At 38.6% G+C, this 23,124-nt stretch overlaps 2 protein-coding genes and 1 long non-coding RNA gene across 6 annotated transcripts in view; 2 read left to right on the plus strand and 1 right to left on the minus strand.

Annotated features, from left to right (window-relative positions):
• Positions 1 to 7,720, plus strand: part of HIF1A (hypoxia inducible factor 1 subunit alpha) — a 42,135-nt gene extending 34,415 nt beyond the window's left edge. For both annotated transcript variants that reach the window (XM_036844412.1, XM_036844411.1), the window contains 6 exons: positions 460 to 746; positions 2,209 to 2,331; positions 2,444 to 2,868; positions 5,112 to 5,220; positions 5,781 to 5,907; positions 6,396 to 7,720. In XM_036844412.1, coding sequence (XP_036700307.1) covers positions 460 to 746; positions 2,209 to 2,331; positions 2,444 to 2,868; positions 5,112 to 5,220; positions 5,781 to 5,907; positions 6,396 to 6,547 — 1,223 coding nt within the window. In that variant the 3' untranslated portion in view covers positions 6,548 to 7,720. The remainder of the gene's footprint in view (positions 1 to 459; positions 747 to 2,208; positions 2,332 to 2,443; positions 2,869 to 5,111; positions 5,221 to 5,780; positions 5,908 to 6,395) is intronic.
• The window catches only part of LOC118890946, a 35,254-nt gene extending 24,439 nt beyond the window's left edge, over positions 1 to 10,815 (minus strand). Inside the window, exon 1 of the long non-coding RNA XR_005018864.1 lies at positions 10,705 to 10,815. This is a non-coding gene — a long non-coding RNA (uncharacterized LOC118890946). The remainder of the gene's footprint in view (positions 1 to 10,704) is intronic.
• A 24-nt stretch (positions 10,816 to 10,839) lies between these two features.
• SNAPC1 (small nuclear RNA activating complex polypeptide 1) overlaps positions 10,840 to 23,124 on the plus strand; it is a 37,852-nt gene continuing 25,567 nt past the window's right edge. The window contains exon 1 of one of the 3 annotated variants that reach the window (XM_036844413.1): positions 10,840 to 11,219. In XM_036844413.1, coding sequence (XP_036700308.1) covers positions 10,867 to 11,219 — 353 coding nt within the window. In that variant the 5' untranslated portion in view covers positions 10,840 to 10,866. Of the gene's footprint in view, positions 11,220 to 15,267; positions 15,363 to 22,648; positions 22,861 to 23,124 lie in introns of those variants that run through there. The other 2 variants (XM_036844415.1, XM_036844414.1) reach the window with 2 other exon arrangements.

Consider the following 23,124-nt stretch of genomic DNA (forward strand, 5'->3'; position numbering starts at 1 on the left):
TAAGGTATTTCTTCTTCCCACTTTTAATTGTTCACTTTTAATAAGCTCTGCTATTTCTACAGCCTACTGTCATATTTTTTCACAAGTTAGCAGTTATACTGCAGTAGGCATAAGTTGCATTAAAGGATAAATAAGTAGTCATACCAGAATATCAAACATTGAAAAAGAAAACTGTAATTTCAAACTAGGTTAAATTTTAATGAATAAAAGGTATGAAAACGTTGGAATTGAAGGGGTTTTTATGCTATATAGATTAAAGAAGTTGTCAGTAGTGGATTGGAAAGATAACTCAGACTTATGGTTATACCATAATATCTGCAGACTTTCGGATTAAATAAAATTTGGTAACATTTTTGTTACTTGAGTGAACTAGATAAACCTTTTGTAAAAGGGGGCATACATTTCTGTATATGTTGAAATCTAGATAGTCTTTAAATTGACTAATTTTTTCCCCTACAGACACAGAAACTGATGACCAACAACTTGAGGAAGTTCCACTGTATAATGATGTAATGCTCCCCTCATCCAATGAGAAATTACAGAATATAAATTTGGCAATGTCTCCATTACCTGCCTCTGAAACTCCAAAGCCACTTAGAAGTAGTGCTGACCCTGCACTCAATCAGGAAGTTGCATTAAAGTTAGAACCAAATCCAGAGTCACTGGAACTTTCTTTCACCATGCCCCAGATTCAAGATCAGCCAGCTAGTCCTTCTGATGGAAGCACCAGACAAAGTTCACCTGAGGTAGGTGTCATGATATAACAAGAAAAGGATAACTTACAGATTGTAATGTTTAGGGATATATATGTAAATTTGAACCACATGTCATAGTTTTGTTTCTATGAATTTTAGCACTTTTAAAATTACTACAAAAGCTATGCCTGACTTAGACCTCAGTCCATGTTTTAGGCTCAGAGACAGTCAGGAACATGGGAATGAGTTGCCTTAACATAAGGCAAAAGGTAAAACATATGTTGCTCCTCTGTGTATTTGTATCAGTAGGACAAAAAAAGTCTTGAACTTAGACATCCACAGAGAACAATACTGTGTGCCTATGATTGATCTAAGCCCATTCATATTACCCTTTGAGTTGGAGAATTATCCAGTGGCAAAGGGCTTATTATTAGCAAGGCTTAAAAGGGAAAGGACTCTAAGCTCTTTGCCCAATTTAGTACAATTTCCATCACTATTTTGACATTCTGGATAAGAGTAACATGAAAATACCAAGTCTTACCCAGAAAAAAATACTTAGTAACTTTTTAATTCAAGTTCTGTCTTGATATTAGTTTTCCTATAAACAGAATAAAAATAGTCTTTAAGGGCTAGGCTGGGCCAAGACTGAAGGTATCATATAGGGCTCTATTTCTCAATGTAGAATGATTTGATTTCAGAGCTTCCTATGTCTAAAAACATGCTCATGAGTATGGCAGCTCAGATTTGAATATTACGACTTGATAAATGAGGCTCAAATAAGCCTAAAAAAGTGGTATATTATTTTACATTAAATATTTACTGACTCAAACTGGCAAGCTAAAAGTAGGAGATTTGACATCTCATAGGCTTCTAGAGAATATATCCTATTCTCTGGTTGCTCAGTTTGCCTAGCACAAAAATGTTCGAGTCATTTTGTCTTTAATCCATAAAAAGTAAATCTAACAAAAATGTTAAGATGAGGGAAGCAAAAGTTTATGCTTAGAATACATAGCTATATTTTGGTTAGAATTCTTGCTGAAAACTAAACTAGTACTGCATTCATTAAGGTGAATACAAGTAAAGAACTTAAGTCTCCAGCCCTATCCTCGCCTGCCCCCCAGAGTAGCTGTGAGATTTTTAGGTAGATCACCACAGCAGTATGGCCTCTCAGTACACAGCTAGATTCCAGTGAGTATATCATCTGGTTATTGGCCAGTTAGGTACCATATGGGAGTTGAATTATTAGGTGAGTTTTATGCTTTAGAATAAGCGGATAAATGCATCTTTTAATCTTATAAATGCTGTTATATTACATACAGTTAGAAATGGATGTATTGACAGAATTGTAAGTGTAAGCTCAAAAATCTCATTTCTCACTAGTTAGATAAAATTTGATAGAAGAGACAGACTTTGTTGTGTATTCTCTGAAGTTAGGTTTGCACATTCTAACAACTAGCAAAACATTTATGTAAGCTTCTTCAGGGAAAAGTAAATATATTAATTCTTTTTACAGCCTAACAGTCCCAGTGAATATTGTTTTGATGTGGATAGTGATATGGTCAATGAATTCAAGTTGGAATTGGTAGAGAAACTTTTTGCTGAAGACACGGAAGCAAAGAATCCATTTTCCACTCAGGTATATGAACTTGTTTATTATATATATTATTCAAAACTGGCTTTGGGTTTAACTAGTTTTTCTTTTATATGGTGTGGCCATTATAAAAACTCATGTATTTGTTGTTTTAAAGGACACTGATTTAGACTTGGAGATGTTAGCTCCTTATATCCCAATGGATGATGACTTCCAGTTACGTTCCTTCGACCAGTTGTCACCATTGGAAAGCAGTTCTACTACTCCTCAAAGTGCGAGCACAATTACAGTATTCCAGCCGACTCAAATGCAGGAACCTCCTATAACCACCAACACTACCACAGCCACCGCTGATGAATTAAAAACAGTGACAAAAGATGGTATGGAAGACATTAAAATATTGATTGCCTTTCCATCTCCTCCCCACGTACCTAAAGAAACTACTTGTGCCACAACATCACCATATAGTGACACTGGAAGTCGGACAGCCTCACCAAACAGAGCAGGAAAAGGAGTCATAGAACAGACAGAAAAATCTCATCCAAGAAGCCCTAATGTGTTATCTGTCGCTTTGAGTCAAAGGTATTTATATGTAACATTAAAGTTATAGTTTGTTATTTTTGAGGAAATATGTATGATGGTAAATTATTTCTAAATGTAGCAAACCTTCTGATATATATGCTTTAAGGAACATAAAATTGACATACAAATTCTGAACTTAAAACAAGCACTCAAAAAACCATTTCTAAATTAGCTTGTGTATTACTTTATAGTCATATCACTTATCTAAATGTAGGAGTAGAAGGGTCTTCTAATACCTCTAAAAATAAAATCCAGCCAGTAAGTTCTGTAAATGTACAAAAATTGGCCCAGTTTCTTGTAATTGCTTAAATCAGACTCGTTAACTATCCTTACGTGCCTCCATAGCTTGGAGCTCTTTTTAAGCTTACCTGAAAAAAAGCCTTTCCAACTTAAGGGTATTTCCAGTTCTCCAATCCAAATTGAACTTGATGGTCTTCAGTCCTCAGTATTCAATATAGATATTTATAAGCATTTAAAATAAATTTATGTATAGTTATAATTGCTTTTATTTTTCCTTTTTATTTATAGAACACTAGCTATATCATAGGTTAAATAGGTTTTTAAAAGCTATAACAGGAATCTAAGCATGTGTCATGGCATTGCTTCTATGGAGCTAGTTTGAGCAAACATATGGACACTATCCAAATTTTAAGTTATAATTTTTGTGTATAATTTGTAATAGGATTTGACACATTTAAAATTTGAGGCTGTAGTCAGAGGAGACAAGTCAGTGGAGCAGTGTGTGGAGGAGAGGAATGATTCCTCTACAGTGCCTAGACTGAGTCAGATAGCAATAGCAATAGGAAAAAGCACTGCCATAGCCAGAGCTTATGGCTTTTTTCTCCTGCCCTGCATCACTGCTTTGACCTAGAATGCTAGGAGAGGCCTTTTCCCAGAGCTAGGAAAAGATCTTAGGGCTTTAGATTAACAAGTATTTAACATTACTGTTTTACTATTATCACCAACCGACTTTAGAGCTCCTCTGAGCAGTGACAGTGCCTCAGACATTTCTGTGTTACTAATGCTTAACTCAGTACCTAACATGTAGCACTTGCTTCAATAAATGGTTATTGGATGGAGAGAAGAATGAACATAGCAATAGAATTGGCAGTGATCTGTAATTTTCAGTTACAGCTACAGAGAACCATGGGATATTTGGTTTTCTGAATATGTACTTGTCAAAACCAAAGTCCAACAAACATCTAGTCACTTTAGCAATTTTTTTTACATTAGTTCCAATATAGTATGCACTAAACACTTTATGAACTTAACCTTTCAGCTCTATATGGAGGCTTTTTCTTTACTGCCTCTCTAGGTAATTTGCAAAATCAAAGTGCTACGGTAAACCAGACAATTTGCAGCTTTTAGAGCAAAGATTAAAAATAAACCATTAAAATACTACTACCAAGATGATATTTACATGATAGACTGAGTTACGCTTAATAAAGATAACATTTATATAAAAATTTTAAAATCTGCCTGTCTATATATTGACGGTTTCATAGAATTTTTTAAAAATACAAAACAAGACTGCATGTAGGAGAGCCGTTAGAGTAGTACATCCCTTACCCATATGCCATTCTCAACTAGATGGGACAGCAAGGAGCTATTGTGATTATGTTGGGGGTGGGTGGGCGGTTCTTGAAAAGGTGAAACAGATATAACAAAATTGATGTACTGAGGGCAAAATGGCTTAGTGGGAGGATCACTGGGAAGGAGACTGGGTATCAGGAGACCTGCAGTGTACTTCCATATCTGCAACTAATTAGCAACAGAGCAAGTTACCTAACAGGCCTCAGGTTTCTCATTTATAGAATGTGTATTATATTACCTGTATTATCTTGGGGATTGGAGTGAAGCTACAGTGAACTAATGAACATGCAATGTTTTATAAACTGAAAGCGTAAAACAAATGTGAAATTAATCTTTTATTACAGTAGTCCCAAGAATATCTGTGTATTAGGTGGGATGAAAGGCCAATATTTAACTCTTTGACGTCAATTTAGTTCTGTTCAGTTCTATTTTCTAAATAGGGAAATGCATATTTTAGGAAATTTTGTTTTAAAAAATGAACTTCGGCTTTCAAGGTAATAAACTTTAGTAATCGGGACGGTTCTCTTATGTATAACATTATATTCCTTAATGTTGGAAAATAGGCATTATATATTTCATTTTTAAAAAGCTAACTGGATATTTTTTAAATAAATAAAACAACCATATTTTTATTAAAAAATATTTTTCAGAACTACTGTTCCTGAGGAAGAACTAAGTCCAAAAATACTAGCTTTGCAGAATGCTCAGAGAAAGCGGAAAATAGAACATGATGGTTCACTTTTTCAAGCAGTAGGAATTGTAAGTGTGACAGTATGTTTGCTTTTCTATTCTACTTAATATGCTATTTCTAAGTTAGATATATAGGTAACTCTTTGTATCTCCCAAATACTAATGTTACATTTTCAGAAGTTATACATTGTTTTTTTTCACTTGTACACACTCTTTCTTAGAAATACAAACATTTAATGAATCCAGTCTTGGTGTAAAAATTCCAAACACTAGAGATGTATTTTGAGTAAGTATAGTTCTCCCCTCATTCCACACCCAGTATCACCACCAAGTCTCTTTCTCTTCCCTTTAGGTTACTTTCCCTTCTTACCCACAGAACAGTCAGTGCTGGTATAATCCATACTGATATTTTCAGACCAAATTAACTGGAAAGCATTTACACACGTAGCTGTCATAATGAGCGGCAAATGAATTCACCATAGTAGTATGAAGAAAAAGAATTTAAAATAACTTAGGGCAGTATTTAAGAATCTTGCCCACATATTGTTAGCAAACTTACACTGATTTCAAAGTTTTTGACTTAAAAAAAATTCAACATAGTAAAATTGAAATAACTTTACTGTTTTTAGGGAACATTATTACAGCAACCAGATGATCGTGCAACTACTACATCACTTTCTTGGAAACGCGTAAAAGGATGCAAATCTAGTGAACAGAATGGAATGGAGCAAAAGACAATTATTTTAATACCCTCTGGTTAGTTTATTCTTTCTGCCCTTGAACATCACAAAGAGAATTAAAATATATGAAACTTTTATCTAGGAGCTGTACTCCAAGTGAGACTGATTTTCACTCCTTAGCAGGATTAAAAAGTAAGGTTGCATTTTATTTGATCAGTAATAGCTATTTCAAGATGGAACTATGAATTTTTAGTAATTATCTTTGATCTGTGTCTGTGTGCTATCAATATTGAATAGAAGCTGAAACTTGCACATTTTAATGCCTTTTTCTAAATTGGTTTATCACGCCTTTGTGCCCTCAAGGTATCCTTTAAACATTTGTGACATAGCACCAGTAACACTTTTTTGCACTTTCTTGTTTACACGATTGTGGTTTTGCCTAATAGACTAAAACCCTTCTAGCGCTTATTTGCCTTATTTTCCCCAATACCTAGTGCATAGTGGCTGTTTAATAATATTCATGGATTAGATGAATAAATACTTAAGTGTCTCTCTGTTTTTCAGATTTAGCGTGTAGACTGCTGGGGCAATCAATGGATGAGAGTGGATTACCACAGCTGACCAGTTATGATTGTGAAGTTAATGCTCCTGTACAAGGCAGCAGAAACCTACTGCAGGGTGAAGAATTACTCAGAGCTTTGGATCAAGTTAACTGAGCTTTTTCATAATCTCATTCCTTTTTTTGGACACTGGTGGCTCATTACCTAAAGCAGTCTATTTATATTTTCTATATCTAATTTTAGAAGCCTGGCTACAAATACTGCACAAACTTGGTTAGTTCAATTTTGATCCCCTTTCTACTTAATTTACATTAATGCTCTTTTTTAGTATGTTCCTTAATGCCAGATCACACACAGCACATTTTCACAGTTCTTTGGTATTTAAACCATTGCATTGCAGTAGCATCATTTTTAAAATGCACCTTTTTATTTATTTATTTTGGGCTAGGGAGTTTGTCCCTTATCGAATTATTTTTAATAAGATGCCAATGTAATTTTTTTTTAAGAAGGCAAGTAACCTTTCATCATGATGAGTTTGAAAAATTTTTACTCAGTTTTTTCACATTTTACATAAACAGTAATGATTTGCCAGCAGTACATGGTAGCCACAATTGCACAATATATTTTCTTAAAAAAATACCAGCAGTTACTCATGCAATATATTCTGCATTTATAAAACTAGTTTTTAAGAAGAAATTTTTTTTGGCCTATGAAATTATTAAACCTGGAACATGACATTGTTAATCATGTAATAATGATTCTTAAATGCTTGTATGGTTTATTATTTAAATGGGTAAAGCCATTTACATGATATAGAAAGATATGCATATATCTGGAAGGTATGTGGCATTTATTTGGATAAAATTCTCAATTCAGAGAAATGATCTGATGTTTCTGTAGTCACTTTGCCAGCTCAAAAGAAAACAATACCCTATCTGTAGTTGTGGAAGTTTATGCTAATATTGTGTAATTGATATTAAACCTAAATGTTCTGCCCACCCTGTTGGTATAAAGGTATTTTGAGCAGATTGTGAACAAGAAAAAAATCATGCTTTGTTAGCAAAATTGCCTAGTATGTTAATTTGCTCAAAATTTGATGTTTGGTTTTATGCACTTTGTCGCTATTAACATCATTCTGTTTTCATATAGATTTCAATAATTGAGTAATTTTAGAAAAGCATTATTTTAGAAATATATAGTTGTCACAGTAAACATCTTGTTTTTCTATGTGCATTGTACAAATTTTTCATTCCTTTTGCTCTTTGTGGTTGGATCTAACACTAACTGTATTGTTTTGTTACATCAAATAAACATCTTCTGTGGACCAGGCCCCCTTTGATCAGCTTTTATGTTAAAATAATATTTGCTTTAACACCTCCAACTCATAATATTGTTTACCAACAGTTTAAGCATTTTATGAATATTACATTACTCTTGTTTATTTCTACACTTATCTTATTGCCATCACCTTAAGTTATACTGTCCCTAAATGTAATGTTAAATAATAACAAACCATAACGTTCCACTGTAAAAAGTATGCTTTTAGAAAAGAAACTTGTCATTTATGAACCTTTAATTTATTAAAGTAAAAGAAAATTTTAATGTTCTAATATGAATGGGATGAATGAAGCAAATCCTGAACATTATAGTTACATAATGTTGTAAGGGCTAGAAAGTTCCTCTAAAGCAGTGGTCCCCAACCTTTTTGGCACCAGGGAACGGTTTCGTGGAAGACAGTTATTCCACGGATGGGGGGTGGGGGATGGTTTTGGATGATTCAAGCACATTACATTTATTGTGCCCTTTATTTCTATTATTATTAAATTGTAATATATAATGAAATAATTATGCAACTCACCATAATGCTGACAGGAGGAGGAGCTCAGGCGGTAATGCGAGCGATGGGGAGCAGCTGTAAATACAGATGAAGCTTTGCTCGCTCACCTGCCGCTCACCTCCTGTTGTGGGCCCAGTTCCTAACAGGCCACGGACTGGTACCGGTTTGTGGCCCGGGGGTTGGGGACCCCTGCTCTAAAGATTTCCAATCTATTGTCACTCACAGATGAAGAAATTTAGACCTCAAATGATAAAGGATTTGTCCAAGCCTTAAAGGTAATAAATGGCAGACCAAAGATTTAAACTTAGGTCTTCTGACTCTAATATGAAACTAGAAAAACGTTGCTTTGTTTTTGTCTTAATGATACTGTATATTTTAAATTTTTTAAATAGCTTTATTTTTTTTCCTATATTTTTAAAATGAAATAGCATTATTTCTTTTATGATTGTAAAAGTAATACATTCCCACTTAAAATTTAAAAAATCAGACAGCACATAAAGATATAATAAACAGTGAATCCCTGCTCCTAGAAGTAACAGCAAATTATTTTTATGGACATATTACATAGGCAGTGCCAGAGCCTTAGGCCCTGTATCCTGAGGTTACAGGAACAAAATATCCTGGACAAAATTAAGCCACAGATCTTAGGAGGCTGTTTTTATCTTAGAATGAAGAAAATCTGATTACAATTACATGAAAATATGGGAACAAAAGTTTACAATATTAAGACTCAATCTAAGTTTTTAGGGGCATATGCATATTTCACTGCAAATACTATGATCCAAAGTGCTTCTGCATTTAATTACAGATAGTACTAGAGGTGGTATTTTAGAATAAAGTAGTTGCTTAATATTCCCAGGTTGAAATTTAAAATTCTGCTCATTTTGTTAGCAAATTAACTTAAGCTTAAATCTAGAAGTTTATCGTTTTCAAATATTAGTTAATGGTCAGATCTGTAATGACCAAGAGTAGGAAGATGACTTGTGGAGCAATGATTTAGATGAGAAAGCCACTTTAAAGGATGGTAAAGCTGGGAGAAAACAAGTATCCACCCCTTGGTCATTCAGAAAATAAGCCCCCTGGAGTGCTTGAAGCTGTTTTAAATAGCAGAACCAGCCCTTCCTCCCAGCATTGTGCCAGCCTCTTTGAGACCGTAACAAATGTCTTTATAATGCCTTTAGCCAAGTATAGCTCTACACCAGCAGCTACAGTCCTGTATTGTCTCCCTTGCTGATGAATGCCTATACTTCTTCCTCTGGTCGTGCTGTGAGTGAATGACCACAGTATTATTTTCACATCTGAAAAAAGTATGGCAAAGGAGTTTAGTGTATTTTGTTCATTTATTCTAAGCCTCACTATTAACTCTGGAACTGAAAAAGAGTTCCCCAGGGAGCCTACCTCTGCTAGGTACTTCTTTTAGATCAGGAGTTAAAATGAATCTAATGTCTTTAAGTGCTATATGCTAGACTTTGTGCTAAGCATTTTGCATGTTATCTCACAATCTTAAAAAAAAACCACTATGAAATAGTACCTGTATCTCATTTTGTAGATGAGAAAACAATCTTGGAGAGATGGCCTATGATTCAGAGTGTCTGAGCTGGTGAGGTGCTAGCCAGTCCAGCAGAACCTTACCGCTTTTCCCATTAACTGTTTAAATGGCAAATAGAAAGCAGCGGGGGTGTAGGAAACTGAGGGTGGGTGTCCCTTGACGGTAATGAAATCATAGAGGACACTGAGGGGATGTTGTATGAGAGGAATGGCAAGGCAAATGGAAATGAATAAAAGTGGTGTTCTGGTGCTATTTAGTGGGTTTTGAGTTTGAGCTAGAGATTTCGGTGTCTGGTTATGGAGACATTAACTCAGGTAAATGAGGTGGTATATGAAATGCACGTTGATAAACTATAAAAGGCCAGATGAATATATGGTATGGTTCTGTCAGCGCTGTTTAATAGCATGCTAGACACGTTTATTTTCTTTTAAGTTTGTATTAACCTCACAACTACCATTCTAAAGTTTGATTTCCCCCTACAACCTCTAAAATGCAAAAATGATAAAGTTACTGGCTTTGCAGAAACCTCAACATTCCAAAAGTTCAAATTTCCAATGTAGCAATGTCAAAAACAAGTTGCAAATAATACAAAATCTTTTTTTTTTTTTAAACGGTGTTTGGTTAAATAAAACCTTTGCAAACACGTTGCTATGTGGAACCAACAAAAATGTAAAAAAAATTTTACTGGGGTGTTAAAATTTTAAGTCTGCCACTAACCACTTTGCTCATATTTCCTCCTTTTAAATAGCGCTGAGCCTGTTGTCCCAGATCATTTTACAGAGAATTAGTTCAATCTGTAGGATGTGAAATGAAATAGTCTCCCTGTAAGACAAAAACTACACCTTACCTCTACCCTCCTATGAACACCTTACGGAGCTTTGTTGTGTTCACATCTTTCAGAGGTTTGGACATAATTTTTATTCTTACCTGTAGTGGACGGTATTATCCAAGACGCTGCTCAGACACCCGATCTCCTTGTACTATTTAATTTCTTTTATTCCCTTGTCTTGGCTCCATTCCGGCACTGAGAGGGAAGACAGGTGCCTGAGAGCGGCAGTGATCAGACCCTCAGCGGGGAGAACAGCAAGGATGCGGAAGGGACCGGCTCCACTTCTGTCCCTGGCGCCCTGGTGCCTACATGATGACGATGTGAAATGTGAGCCGCCCGGAGAAACCTCTCCAAAACTCGCCCGTCGCGCTGCAGGCCACGCCCCAGTACGTGCTGGGGCTCAGCACCGCAGCCCCGGCCCCGCCCGCGGCCCGGGACTGGGGCCCCGCGCGAGGCGGCAGGAGCGGCGCGTGTGGCTGCTGCGCCGGGCTCCCGCCTACGTGTGGGAGCGCATGTGGAGGCACCGCCCCGCCCGGCCTTGGGATGCGCGCGCGCGCGAGCGGACGGAAGGGGCGGCGGGGGCCCGTGGGCCCCGCGCTGCCCTTTGTCTTCTGTGACTTGCTCGCTTCGGCTGCCAGCCCTTCCTGAAACTTGGCCGTTTTGGATGTTGGAGTTTGGGGGGCGGGGGGAGATTTGAGGGAAGGAGAAGTGAAGTGTTGCTGTAGGTAGAGCTGTCTTCCGAACTCCCAAGCAGATGCTTTGGAGTGTTAAGCTGTGCTCTGTAGAACAGAGAGATGCCGAGGGGTCGCCTAACAGATTGCGTAGCTATGCAACAGTTTAGAAAGATTAGTCCTATCTATTAATCTTATCAAAAACAGAGAAATTGTATGTTCATTTCAACATATTACCCCTAAGGCACTCAAAGTCTTCGTTTATTTTAAATAAAGCACTTTGAGATATGCTTAAGTAATTAAATGGAAACTTTAGCTGCCCCGGGTGGGTTTTTATTGTTGTTGGTCTGTTTTGTTTTGTTTTGTTTTGCTTGTCGTTTTTTTTTAATTTATTGTGTGTCTGCACCCTGAGAATCCTTTGGGAGAAGATAATCTTTTTGGAAAGAAGGGAGGTGAGTTTGTGGAAAACAGAAAAGCTTGGGGCATTAAATTTAATCTCCTGTAATTCGGTTACGATTTCGCAGTTTGTTGTAAAGTACGGAGCCAGGTATTGTTTAGAATAAATAACCTCGCTTTTGTATATACACAGCTGACTACATTTTATATTTTATTTTAAATTGTTTTTTTCAGGAAAATTCATTGTTCATGTTTTCTCAAATAGAATTTCCTAAAAAGTAGGACATTAAAAATTCTCTTTTAATTTTAACATTTAAAACAAGTAGCCGAGGTGTTCTGAATATTTTTTTCCTGACAAAAACTGAACTGTAGCCTCAGTCACCGTGTTTGTGCTTAATTAGAGAGGTGTCATTTAGGGAGAATACTACAACTCTTTTGATCTTATGGATGCTTAATAAATCATTGTAAACTGGTGATTCTTCACGGAGGAGAGCAGGCCGGGGGATTGGAGGAGTGGGGTTCTTTAATGTTTATCACAAAAGCATTTTTTAAAATTGAGAAACATCATATATATAGCCTGACAAGTAGGCTAGGACGCTGTTAAGTCAAATATTTTTTAGAGATCTCTGAAATATTAAAACATTAAGAAACACTTTTATGTAGAGATCCTTTCCATATATTTCTGGATAATATTACTGACTCTTTAAAACGGTTTTTTTTTTTTTAATTAATTTATTTATTTATTCATGGCTGTGTTGGGTCTTCGTTTCTGTGCGAGGGCTTTCTCCAGTTGCGGCAAGCGGGGGCCACTCTTCATCGCGGTGCGCGGGCCTCTCACTATCGCGGCCTCTCTTGTTGCGGAGCACAGGCTCCAGACGCGCAGGCTCAGTAATTGTGGCTCACGGGCCCAGTTGCTCCGCGGCATGTGGGATCTTCCCAGACCAGGGCTCGAACCCGTGTCCCCTGCATTGGCAGGCAGATTCTCAACCACTGCGCCACCAGGGAAGCCCTAAAACGGCTTTTTTTTTTTAATGGTTCCACACACGACTGCTTATGACATACTCTAATAGGAGTACTGGACAAGATTTGGGGTAAGCCATTATAAGCCGTTGCCTAATTCTCCAGCCTACTGGTAGAGTATTTAAAGCAAAAACCTAACTGAAGTAAGCTACTAACATCGCAAATTAGAGAGGAGCCAGCACAGCCTGGGTAGGTGCTTTTCCTCTTTGTAGGCAAATTCAACTGCAAGTATTTGCCATCCCTGTGAACTTCACCTTTAGTCCTTCTGCATTCTTACTTCTCTTTCTTTTTTTCAACCTTCTGTGGTCATTTATGCATGTCTTATCTCCCCTACCAAACTCTTAGTTCCTTCAGAGTGAGGTTCCCATCTGATTCATCTTTGATTGTTCCTAAAACCTTGCACTCTGCTTGCACAAGGACAACTCACATGATTGAAGGTAGGAGAGGATCTTGTGTGACAGAGACCAGAGAAGAAATGATCAGAGGAATGGAATGGGGAAAACAGGACCATTTTCTAGCTCTTCCAATTAAATCCATTTATTCAAAGAACAATTACTGAGGATTGACTGAGTCTAAGATGTTTGTGATGTTTTGAATGTTTGTGGTCCCTCAGAATTCATATGTAGAAATCTTACCTCCAAGATGATACAGTATTCGGAAGTGGGGACTTTGGGAGGTAATTAGGTCATGAGGGTGGAGCCTTCATGAATGGGATTTGTGCCCTTGTTGAAGAGGCTCCAGAGAGCTCCATCGCCCCTTTGGCCAAGTGAGTATACAATGAGAAGCTAGGAATCTGCAACCAGGAATAGGGCTCTCACCAGCTAGCACTAACCGTGATAGTATTCTGGTCTTGGACTTCCAGACTCTAGAACCATGAAGAATAAACTACCCAGTTTATGGTGTTTTGTTTTATCAGCTTGAACAGACTAAGACAGGGTTATTCTGAGAACTGTAGGTGAAAGAAATATTCTAGAATGTGGTGCCTGCTATCAATGGGTTAATTCCCATTCTACGAGGTTCTAACACGTTCAGCTATAATTGGGCAAACACAAGTGAAGTTTGTATTGGTCATTAAAGATGTTGTAAGTCATCATTACCTTACCTAGAGTTATTACCAAGGTAATAACTCATTATCATCATCATTACCTAGAGTTATCTCTAGCTTGATAATCCATGGCCAGGCCAGACTGCTCCCCACAGGCACATCAAGTTTGGCCTCTCAAAAACTAACTCCTCATATTACTCAGCCATAAAAAGAAACGAAATTGAGTTATTTGTAGTGAGGTGGATGGACCTAGAGTCTGTCATACAGAGTGAAGTAAGTCAGAAAGAGAAAAACAAATACGTATGCTAACACATATATATGGAATCTAAAAAAAAAAAAAATGGTTCTTAAGAACCTAGGGGCAGGACAGGAATAAAGACGCAGACGTAGAGAATGGACTTGACACGGGGAGGGGGAAGGGTAAGCTGGGACAAAGTGAGAGAGTGGCGTTGATATATATACACTACCAAATGTAAAATAGATAGCTGGTGGGAAGCAGCCGCATAGCACAGGGAGATCAGCTCGTTGCTTTGTGACCACCTAGAGGGGTGGGATAGGGAGGGTGGGAAGGAGACGCAAGAGGGAGGAGATGTGCCGATGTATGTATATGTATAGCTGATTCACTTTGTTATAAAGCAGAAACTAACAGACAACTGTAAAGCAATTATACTCCAATAAAGATGTTAAAAAATAAAATGATGAAAAAAAGTAAAATCCTAAAAAAAACAAAAACTAACTCTTCATATGCCCTCCAAATGGCTCTTCCTCCTGCATCACCTGCTCAGTGAATGGCACCACCCAGTCTCCAAAATCAGAGCCCTAGACAAAACTTGTCACTTTTACCCTTATCCACCACATCCAGTCTGATACTGCCCTTTTCTTAAATGTTCATTATGGAAACTTTTGAACATGTACAAAAGTAAAGAGAATAGTATAATGATGTCAAAGTGTCTCTGCAGGGCTTCCCTGGTGGCGCAGTGGTTGAGAGTCTGCCTGCCAATGCAGGGGACACGGGTTCGAGCCCTGGTCCGGGAAAATCCCACATGCCGCGGAGCAACTAAGCCCGTGGGCCACAACTACTGAGGCTGCGCGTCTGGAGCCTGTGCTCCGCGACAAGAGAGGCCGCGATAGTGAGAGGCCCGCGCACCGCGATGAAGAGTGGCCCCCGCTCGCCGCAACTAGAGAAAGCCCTCGCACAGAAACGAAGACCCAACACAGCCATAAATAAATAAATAAACAAATACTTTAAAAAAAAAAAGTGTCTCTGCAGTTTGGGTTCTTGGGGAAGTAGACTCCAAGATGGAGATTGCAGGACATTTATCAGGGAGTGTTTTAAGGAAAAACACATGGACAGGAAAAAAGAGAAGTGGGCAGAGGGAGAAACTGAGTTGAGATGCAGTCCCAACAGAGGCTTTCAGCAGCCACATGGGAGCTGTGGGATAGCCTTGAGAGGGGTACCAAGTTACAAAGAGGGCTGAGGCCCCTACAGTGATCAGTCATTGAATGTGGGCTGCCCTCAGAAGAAATGACCTTTGATGAGGGCGCTTTTCTTCCGCTGAGACAATCCCCAAGGAGGACTGACAGCTGAGGACCACCTGCTGCCGCACTCCCAGCAGCCAGAAGAGTAAGTCATTCCTGAGACATCTGGGTGCCTTATCCAGCATCAGCCACAGTACCAGCTTCAAAAATCTCAACTCGTGGCTTTTTTCATCAGTACCTTTACGCATCCCTCCCTTCCCCACCCATTATTTTGAAGCAAATTCTAGACATCATATAATTTCATTTGTAAATAATTCAGTATGTATCTCTAAAAATTATCTTTTTTTGACATACCCGCAACACTATTATTACACCTAAAACTTTAACAGTAATGCTTTAGTGTTATCAAATCGTCAAAGTCAGTGACACACAGTCTTTTTTTTTTTTTTCTAGGTATTTAATTTACACCATTCTCTACATGTCCACTAATACAGCCTCATCCTTTCTTGCCTGGGTTTCCTATACCTCCCCTGTTATCTGCCCCATCCCTGCTGCACTGCACTGTTGCTAAACCAATCTTCCTAAAACAAAACTAGGGTTATGTTATTTCCATACTTAAAAATTGCGAATGTAAAATAGTAATTGTCCTTGAGGAGTGGAGTATCAGAAGACTTTTACTAATAATACATTTCTGTATCTTTATAATATTGTATAGGAAATATGATTACTTCTGTTAACAGAAAAAACATTTTTAAAAATATTCAGAGCTATTGATAGTCTTTAGCTGATAGTTCAAATGCTTTTATATTTGGTGTTAAGTCCAAAACTGTGAGGATCTGAGATAGATATATATATAGATAGATATATAGATATAGATATAGATATAGATATATAGATATATAGATATATATATATACACACACACACACACAGACACACACACACACACACAGAAACACCAGACCTCTAGACCACAGAACAGACCATTTATTATTCATAGAGCATGTTAATTCTGGTTCCCTGGTGCCCCAATTCCCCACAGGCTACACAGTGAGGGCCAGATATTCACCTGTATGTGCAGCAGGGTTTGTACCACAAGAGAGGAACCCTCAAATTATGAGACTTGGAGCTTATATACAGCAGCTGGCACATCTGCCCATCTAAGGAATGTAAACAAATTTTTCTGTGGGGAGGGGAGAAAGGAGGGTCTCTGTCTTTCCTTTACAGCCTTGGAATGCAAGCAAATGCCTCCAGGGGAGATAAGTCTCTAAACCTCTTCAGAGTTTTCTGTCTTTAGGACTTATATTCAAGCATCTTCACTCCGAAGGCTCAGAATGTACAAGAACACTAAGAATTTCGGGGTGGGGGGGGGAATCTCCCAGCACAAAGCATTCCAGACCTTGGGATCTCCTGCCTATTTTTCCAAATATTACAACTTATTTCTTTTGCATCCAGTGCTGCAGTGATAAAACTTCCTAACATTCTCTCTTCCTCTTTGCGCATTTGCACTTGCTTCTTTTCTGCATCAGCAGCACTCTTCCTATTTTCATCTTCATCTTCTTAATTCTTTCCCTGATTTTTCACAATTCAGCTCTACTTTAGAAAGCTTATCCTCTCAGGGACTGGATAGGAGTTTCTCCTAGGTGTTCCCATGTTGTGCTGTGCTCACCCCTTTCATATTTATCACACTAAAATTTTAATTATCTTCTTGAGGTGAGTTGTTCTACATTAGATGGTTGAAAACCTGAGTTGCCTTTAAATGCATCCCCAGGAAAATGGCAGTATGAGGAGCCCTATGGACTTACTACCCCGTGAAACAACTGTAACTGGTGAAAATTTTAGACAACAACAATTTAAAGTTTCTTGAAATTGTTTGAAGGGCATACAGCAGATGAAGAAACATTTATTCAAGAAAACCTACTAAATCTTGGTAGGAACAGCAAGAGTCAGTGGCACCTGAGCCATGACCTGCTGCCTCCCCCACCCTGCTCAGTATGACAAAAGCTCCACTCTGGGCGGGCATGGCCAAGAAGGTGGGGCTCACTCTTCCCCCAGATCTCAGTAAAAATGCTATGGATCTCCCTGGGAGAGCCAAGCTGCCAGCATTTCTCATCCTCCTTAGCTTCATGTTGCAAACGTTAAATTCCAGATAAGTATGTCCTACAGAATGGAGAGATTAGGAACTCCTTTCTTCCTTTCAGACACTACTCATAGGACAGAGGCCCTATCCCAGATTCAGGAGGCTATGAGTGCTGGGACCCCAGTCACCCTCGCCCCAGCTCACACAGCTCACATGGGGGTTCCATGCCAGGAAAGGCAGCTTGAGAGGCAGAAGCTAATGCCCCCTTCCAGAACCCTGCTTATAAAGCAGGGGTATCACTCTGAAAGACATGGCACACAGTTCCCATTCCCAGCTTGAGCATTGGCTCAGAGATTTTGCCCAAGGGGAGAGAAAAGTCCACTAGAACAGAGAACTCTGAAGTTCTCCCGAGAGGAACTGATTTTATTTGGAAGAGTGTGAGAAAATTCAAACTTCAAGGTGCTCTTGAAAACAATGCATATTTTGGTGGCAAGTAATTAAGAGGAGGCTGGTAGCTCCATGCAGCAAGAAACTAAACTGCAGACCAGCTAGTTTACCAGAGAGAGCCCGAGAAAGAGACAACTAAGAAGAGCCCTCTGGGATCAGAACAAACCTCAAGACTGCATTCAATGGCTATCTCTGCAAAGGAACCTAAATATAATTGGACTATGAAGCAGTTCATGCTCCAGGACATTGTCAAAAGCAGTAGGACAATCGGCTGGCATTTAGTGGAGTCTGCTAGCTGGGTGTGATACCGAAAGAGGCAGACAGCTTAACGGAAAGACCAGGGAAAGAGACAGTTAAAGAGAGCCCTGCTAAAACCACTATCATCACACTGTGACTGTGTGCATAGGCTCAGGGAATTGATCCACATGCATGAAAAATTATAAAACTTTACTGATGATGCTAAAGATTACTTAAATACTTATAGGATAGGGAGATTCAATATGCTAAAAATGTTATCCTTCTCAAAGTGACATGGATTTAATGCAATTCAATCAAAATCCCAATGGTACTATTAGAGAAATTTGACAAGTTCAATTTAAAATTTATATGAAAAAGCAAAGGTCCAAGAACAGTCAAGATACTCTGGAAGAAATATAGCAGAGGGAGGAACACTCCCAAACTCATTCTACGAGGCTACCATCACCCTGATACCAAAACCAGACAAAGATGTCACAAAGAAAGGAAACTACAGGCCAATACCACTGCTGAACATAGATGCAAAAATCCTCAACAAAATACTAGCAAACAAAATCCAACAGCACATTAAAAGGATCATACACCATGATCAGGTGGGGTTTATGCCAGGAATGCAAGGATTCTTCAATATACACAAATCAATTAATGTGATAAACCATATTAACAAATTGAAGGAGAAAAACCATATGATCATCTCAATAGATGCAGAAAAAGCTTTTGGCAAAATTCAACACCCATTTATGATAAAAACCTTCCAGAAAGTAGGCATAGAGGGAACTTACCTCAACATAATAAAGGCCATATACGATAAACCCACAGCCAACATCGTTCTCAATGGTGAAAAACTGAAACCATTTCCTCTAAGATCAGGAAAAAGACAAGGCTGCCCACTCTCACCACTATTATTCAACATAGTTTTGGAAGTTTTAGCCACAGCAATCAGAGAAGAAAAAGAAATAAAAGGAATCCAAATCGGAAAAGAAGAAGTAAAGCTGTCACTGTTTGCAGATGACATGATACTATACATCGAGAATCCTAAAGATGCTACCAGAAAAATTCTAGAGCTAATCAATGAATTTGGTAAAGTAGCAGGATACAAAATTAATGCACAGAAATCTCTTGCATTCCTATACACTAATGATGAAAAACCTGAAAGAGAAATTAAGGAAACACTCCCATTTACCACTGCAACAAAAAGAATAAAATACCTAGGAATAAACCTACCTAAGGAGACAAAAGACCTGTATGCAGAAAACTATAAGACACTGATGAAAGAAATTAAAGGTGATACAAACAGATGGAGAGATATACCATGTTATTGGATTGGAAGAATCAACATTTTGAAAATGACTATACTACCCAAAGCAATCTACAGATTCAATGCAATCCCTATCAAACTACCACTGGCATTTTTCACAGAACTAGAACAAAAAATTTCACAAATTGTATGCAGACACAAAAGACCCCGAACAGCCAAAGCAATCTTGAGAAAGAAAAACGGAGTTGGAGGAATCAGGCTCTGGGACTTCAGACCCTACTACAAAGCTACAGTAATCAAGACAGTATGGTACTGGCACAAAAACAGAAATATAGATGAATGGAACAGGATAGAAAGCCCAGAGATAAACCCATGCACATATGGTCACCTTATTTTTGATAAAGGAGGCAAGAATATACAATGGAGAAAAGACAACCTCTTCAATAAGTGGTGCTGGGAAAACTGGACAGCTACATGTAAAAGAATGACATTAGAACACTCCCTAACACCATACACAAAAATAAACTCAAAATGGATTAAAGACCTAAATGTAAGGCCAGACACTATAAAACTCTTAGACAAAAACATAGGCAGAACACTCTAGGACATAAATCACGGCAAGATCCTTTTTGACCCACCTTCTAGAGAAATGGAAATAAAAATAAACAAATGGGACCTAATGAAACTTAAAAGCTTTTGCACAGCAAAGGAAACCATAAACAAGACAAAAAGACAACCCTCAGAATGGGAGAAAATATTTGCAAACGAAGCAAGGGACAAAGGATTAATCTCCAAAATTTACAAGCAGCTCATGTAGCTCAATATCAAAAAAACAAACAACCCAATCCAAAAATGGGCAGAAGACCTAAACAGACATTTCTCCAAAGAAGATATACAGATTACCAACAAACACATGAAAGGATGCTCAACATCACTAATCATTAGAGAAATGCAAATCAAAACTACAAAACTCACACCAGTCAGAATGGCCATCATCAAAAAATCTACAAACAATAAATGCTGGAGAGGGTGTGGAGAAAAGGGAATCCTCTTGCACTGTTGGTGGGAATGTAAATTGATACAGCCACTATGGAGAACAGTATGGAGGTTCCTTAAAAAACTAAAAATACAACTACCATATGACCCAGCAATCCTACTACTGGGCATATACCCTGAGAAAACCATAATTCAGAAAGAGTCAAGTACCACAATGTTCATTGCAGCTCTATTTACAATAGCCAGGACATGGAAGCAACCTAAGTGTCTGTCGACAGATGAATGGATAAAGAAGATGTGGCACATGTATACAATGGAATATTACGCAGCCATAAAAAGAAACGAAACTGAGTTATTTGTAGTGAGGTGGGTGGACCTAGAGTCTGTCTTACAGAGTGAAGTAAGTCAGAAAGTGAAAAGCAAGTACTGTATGCTAACACATATATATGGAATCTAAAAAAAAAAAAAGTTCTGAAGAACCTAGGGGCAGGACAGGAATAAAGACGCAGACGTAGAGAATTGACTTGAGGACATGGGGAGGGGAAGGGTAAGCTGGGACGAAGTGAGGAAGCGGCAGGGACATATATACACTACCAATTGTAAAATAGGTAGCTAGCAGGAAGCAGCTGCATAGCACAAGGAGATCAGCTCGGTGCTTTTTGACCACCTAGAGGGGGATAGGGAGGATGGGAGGAAGACGCAAGAGGGAGGAGATATGGGAATATATGTATACATATAGCTGATTCACTTTATTATACAGCAGAAACTAACACAACATTCTAAAGCAATTATACTCCAATAAAGATGTTACAAGAAAAGAAAAGCAGACAAAAAAGAAAAGTAAAGCAGACAAGAAAGAAAAGATACTCCTGAAGAAGAATAAGATGAAAGGATTTTCCTTCCTAGATAAGATTTTGGAAAAGAAAAAAAAAAAGCTGTAGTAATTAGGGTATGGTATTAGTGTATCAAAATCTAAATTGACCTTTGGAAGTAAATAGTAACCCCAGAACAGTCTGAAGTTCAATTTAATTTGGTGTCATTTATTTTATCTGGCAATCCTACACATCAGAGGAGACAGGTACAAAAGTGTTCATAGTAACATTGTTTATAACAGCAATATCTGGAACCCACCTAAATTTGCATTGAGGAAATAATGGATAAACTGTTTATTCACACAATGGAATATTAGGCAGCAGTGAAAATAAATGAATTAAAGCTACAAGAAATAACATAAATGAATCTTAGAAAACATTATTAAAGTTAAAAAGCAATTCAAAGACTATATGTTAGAAATTGCAATACCATTTTAATAAAGTTCAAAATCAACCACAACTAAACAATATATTGTTTAGAGATCCGTACACGTGTGATAAAATATTTACAAGAGAATGAGAAACAAAGTAAGGTGGTCATTACCAAACTAATGGCAGAGGCAGGAGAATAGGTTAGAGGAGGAATTCAGAGATTGATGTGATGGGTGTTGGTCATGTTCTGGTTCCTATACAGGTAGAAGGTACATACGTGTTCGTATTCCTGCTATGCTTTTTACTCAGACATGTTATGTAAGTTTTCCTGTAATGCATATTACATAAAAAAATTTTTTTAAAAAGATCAATATCAGGAAAGTTAAGTGAGTTGAACCTCATCTACAGACAGAAAGCCCTTGTGCTTTTTGGATATCTCTCCTAAAGAATAAGAACAGCATGACATGCAATCAGAGAAATAGTGAAAGGTACAAAATACTACTTGATAGCTAGCTCCTGAGAGAAGCTAGGAGATGGTGTGTACACACAAGACCAATTCAACCAAATAATCAATTAAGTATATATAAAGCCGATACAGTACTTTCTGCTAAGTACTGTGCTAGATTGTGGTGGTGCTGGGGAGATGTTTACAAGAGCTTCTCAAGAGAGGCTGCAGAAGACTGTTAGCGCTACAATGAGAGAGCCACACATTAAGCACCGTATTATGTGGGTACAGACTGTAAGAGAATTAGTCCAGTCTGCTTCTCAGTAAACCCTCTTTAGATCCTCTTTCCCCGTGAGGGTGGTTTGAGGTTAGGAATTTTTCCTCCTTAGCTGTAAAACTTGACTTCTGTCACTCTAGGATCACTTTAAAGGAGAGGGACAGTAAGGGTAATATCGATTTGTATAAGCTAGCCTCATGTTGACCTAAAATCCTTCTTGGGCTCACAGGCCACTTGAGATGTAAACTTCTTTACTGAAATTAAACACGTCCACCTTACTCCTCTAAGACAGCTGAGCTGCTAAAAGCAAATGCGACGACGCAGGCGCAGTAAACATCGCGCTGTCGTGGGCGGACCCGGCTGGAGGTGGAGCTGCCGGGACCGGATGTAACGTCACGGGGCCGGATATCACGGAGGGTGTGTGCGTCCTGTCGTAAGGGGCGGGGCTCAGAGCCTGGTTTCCTCGGCTACCATCGGCTGCTGGACCGCGCGTGGCGTGCCAGCTTTGCAGCTATGGGGGCTCCTGCAGGTTTGCAGGCAGACTGTGAGGCGCTGCTCAGCCGCTTCCAGGAGATGGACAGCGTGCGCTTCGAGGACTTCACCGACCTCTGGAGGAGTATGAAGTTCGGGACCATCTTCTGGTGGGTGTTTCTTGTCCGCTACCCGCCTGCCTCCCCGCTCAGAGGCGGCGTGACGAGTTTCTTCCTTCCCCTTCGTTTCGCCGCACCTGGGAAGGGCTGAGAAAAGTGGCAGTCTCTGAACACTGCCTCCATCTCCCCTCAGCTCTCACCTGTACTTGGCCGCGCGCGCTTCCTCTGGGCGATTTCGTTGGCTTGGGTTCCTTCCATTTGCGGCCTCCTCCCTAATACGTATAGCTCTACTTGGCCGCCCTTCTAAACTCTTCT

The sequence above is a fragment of the Balaenoptera musculus genome, chromosome 2 (genome assembly GCF_009873245.2).
Source record: "Balaenoptera musculus isolate JJ_BM4_2016_0621 chromosome 2, mBalMus1.pri.v3, whole genome shotgun sequence".
Lineage (NCBI taxonomy): Eukaryota > Metazoa > Chordata > Mammalia > Artiodactyla > Balaenopteridae > Balaenoptera > Balaenoptera musculus.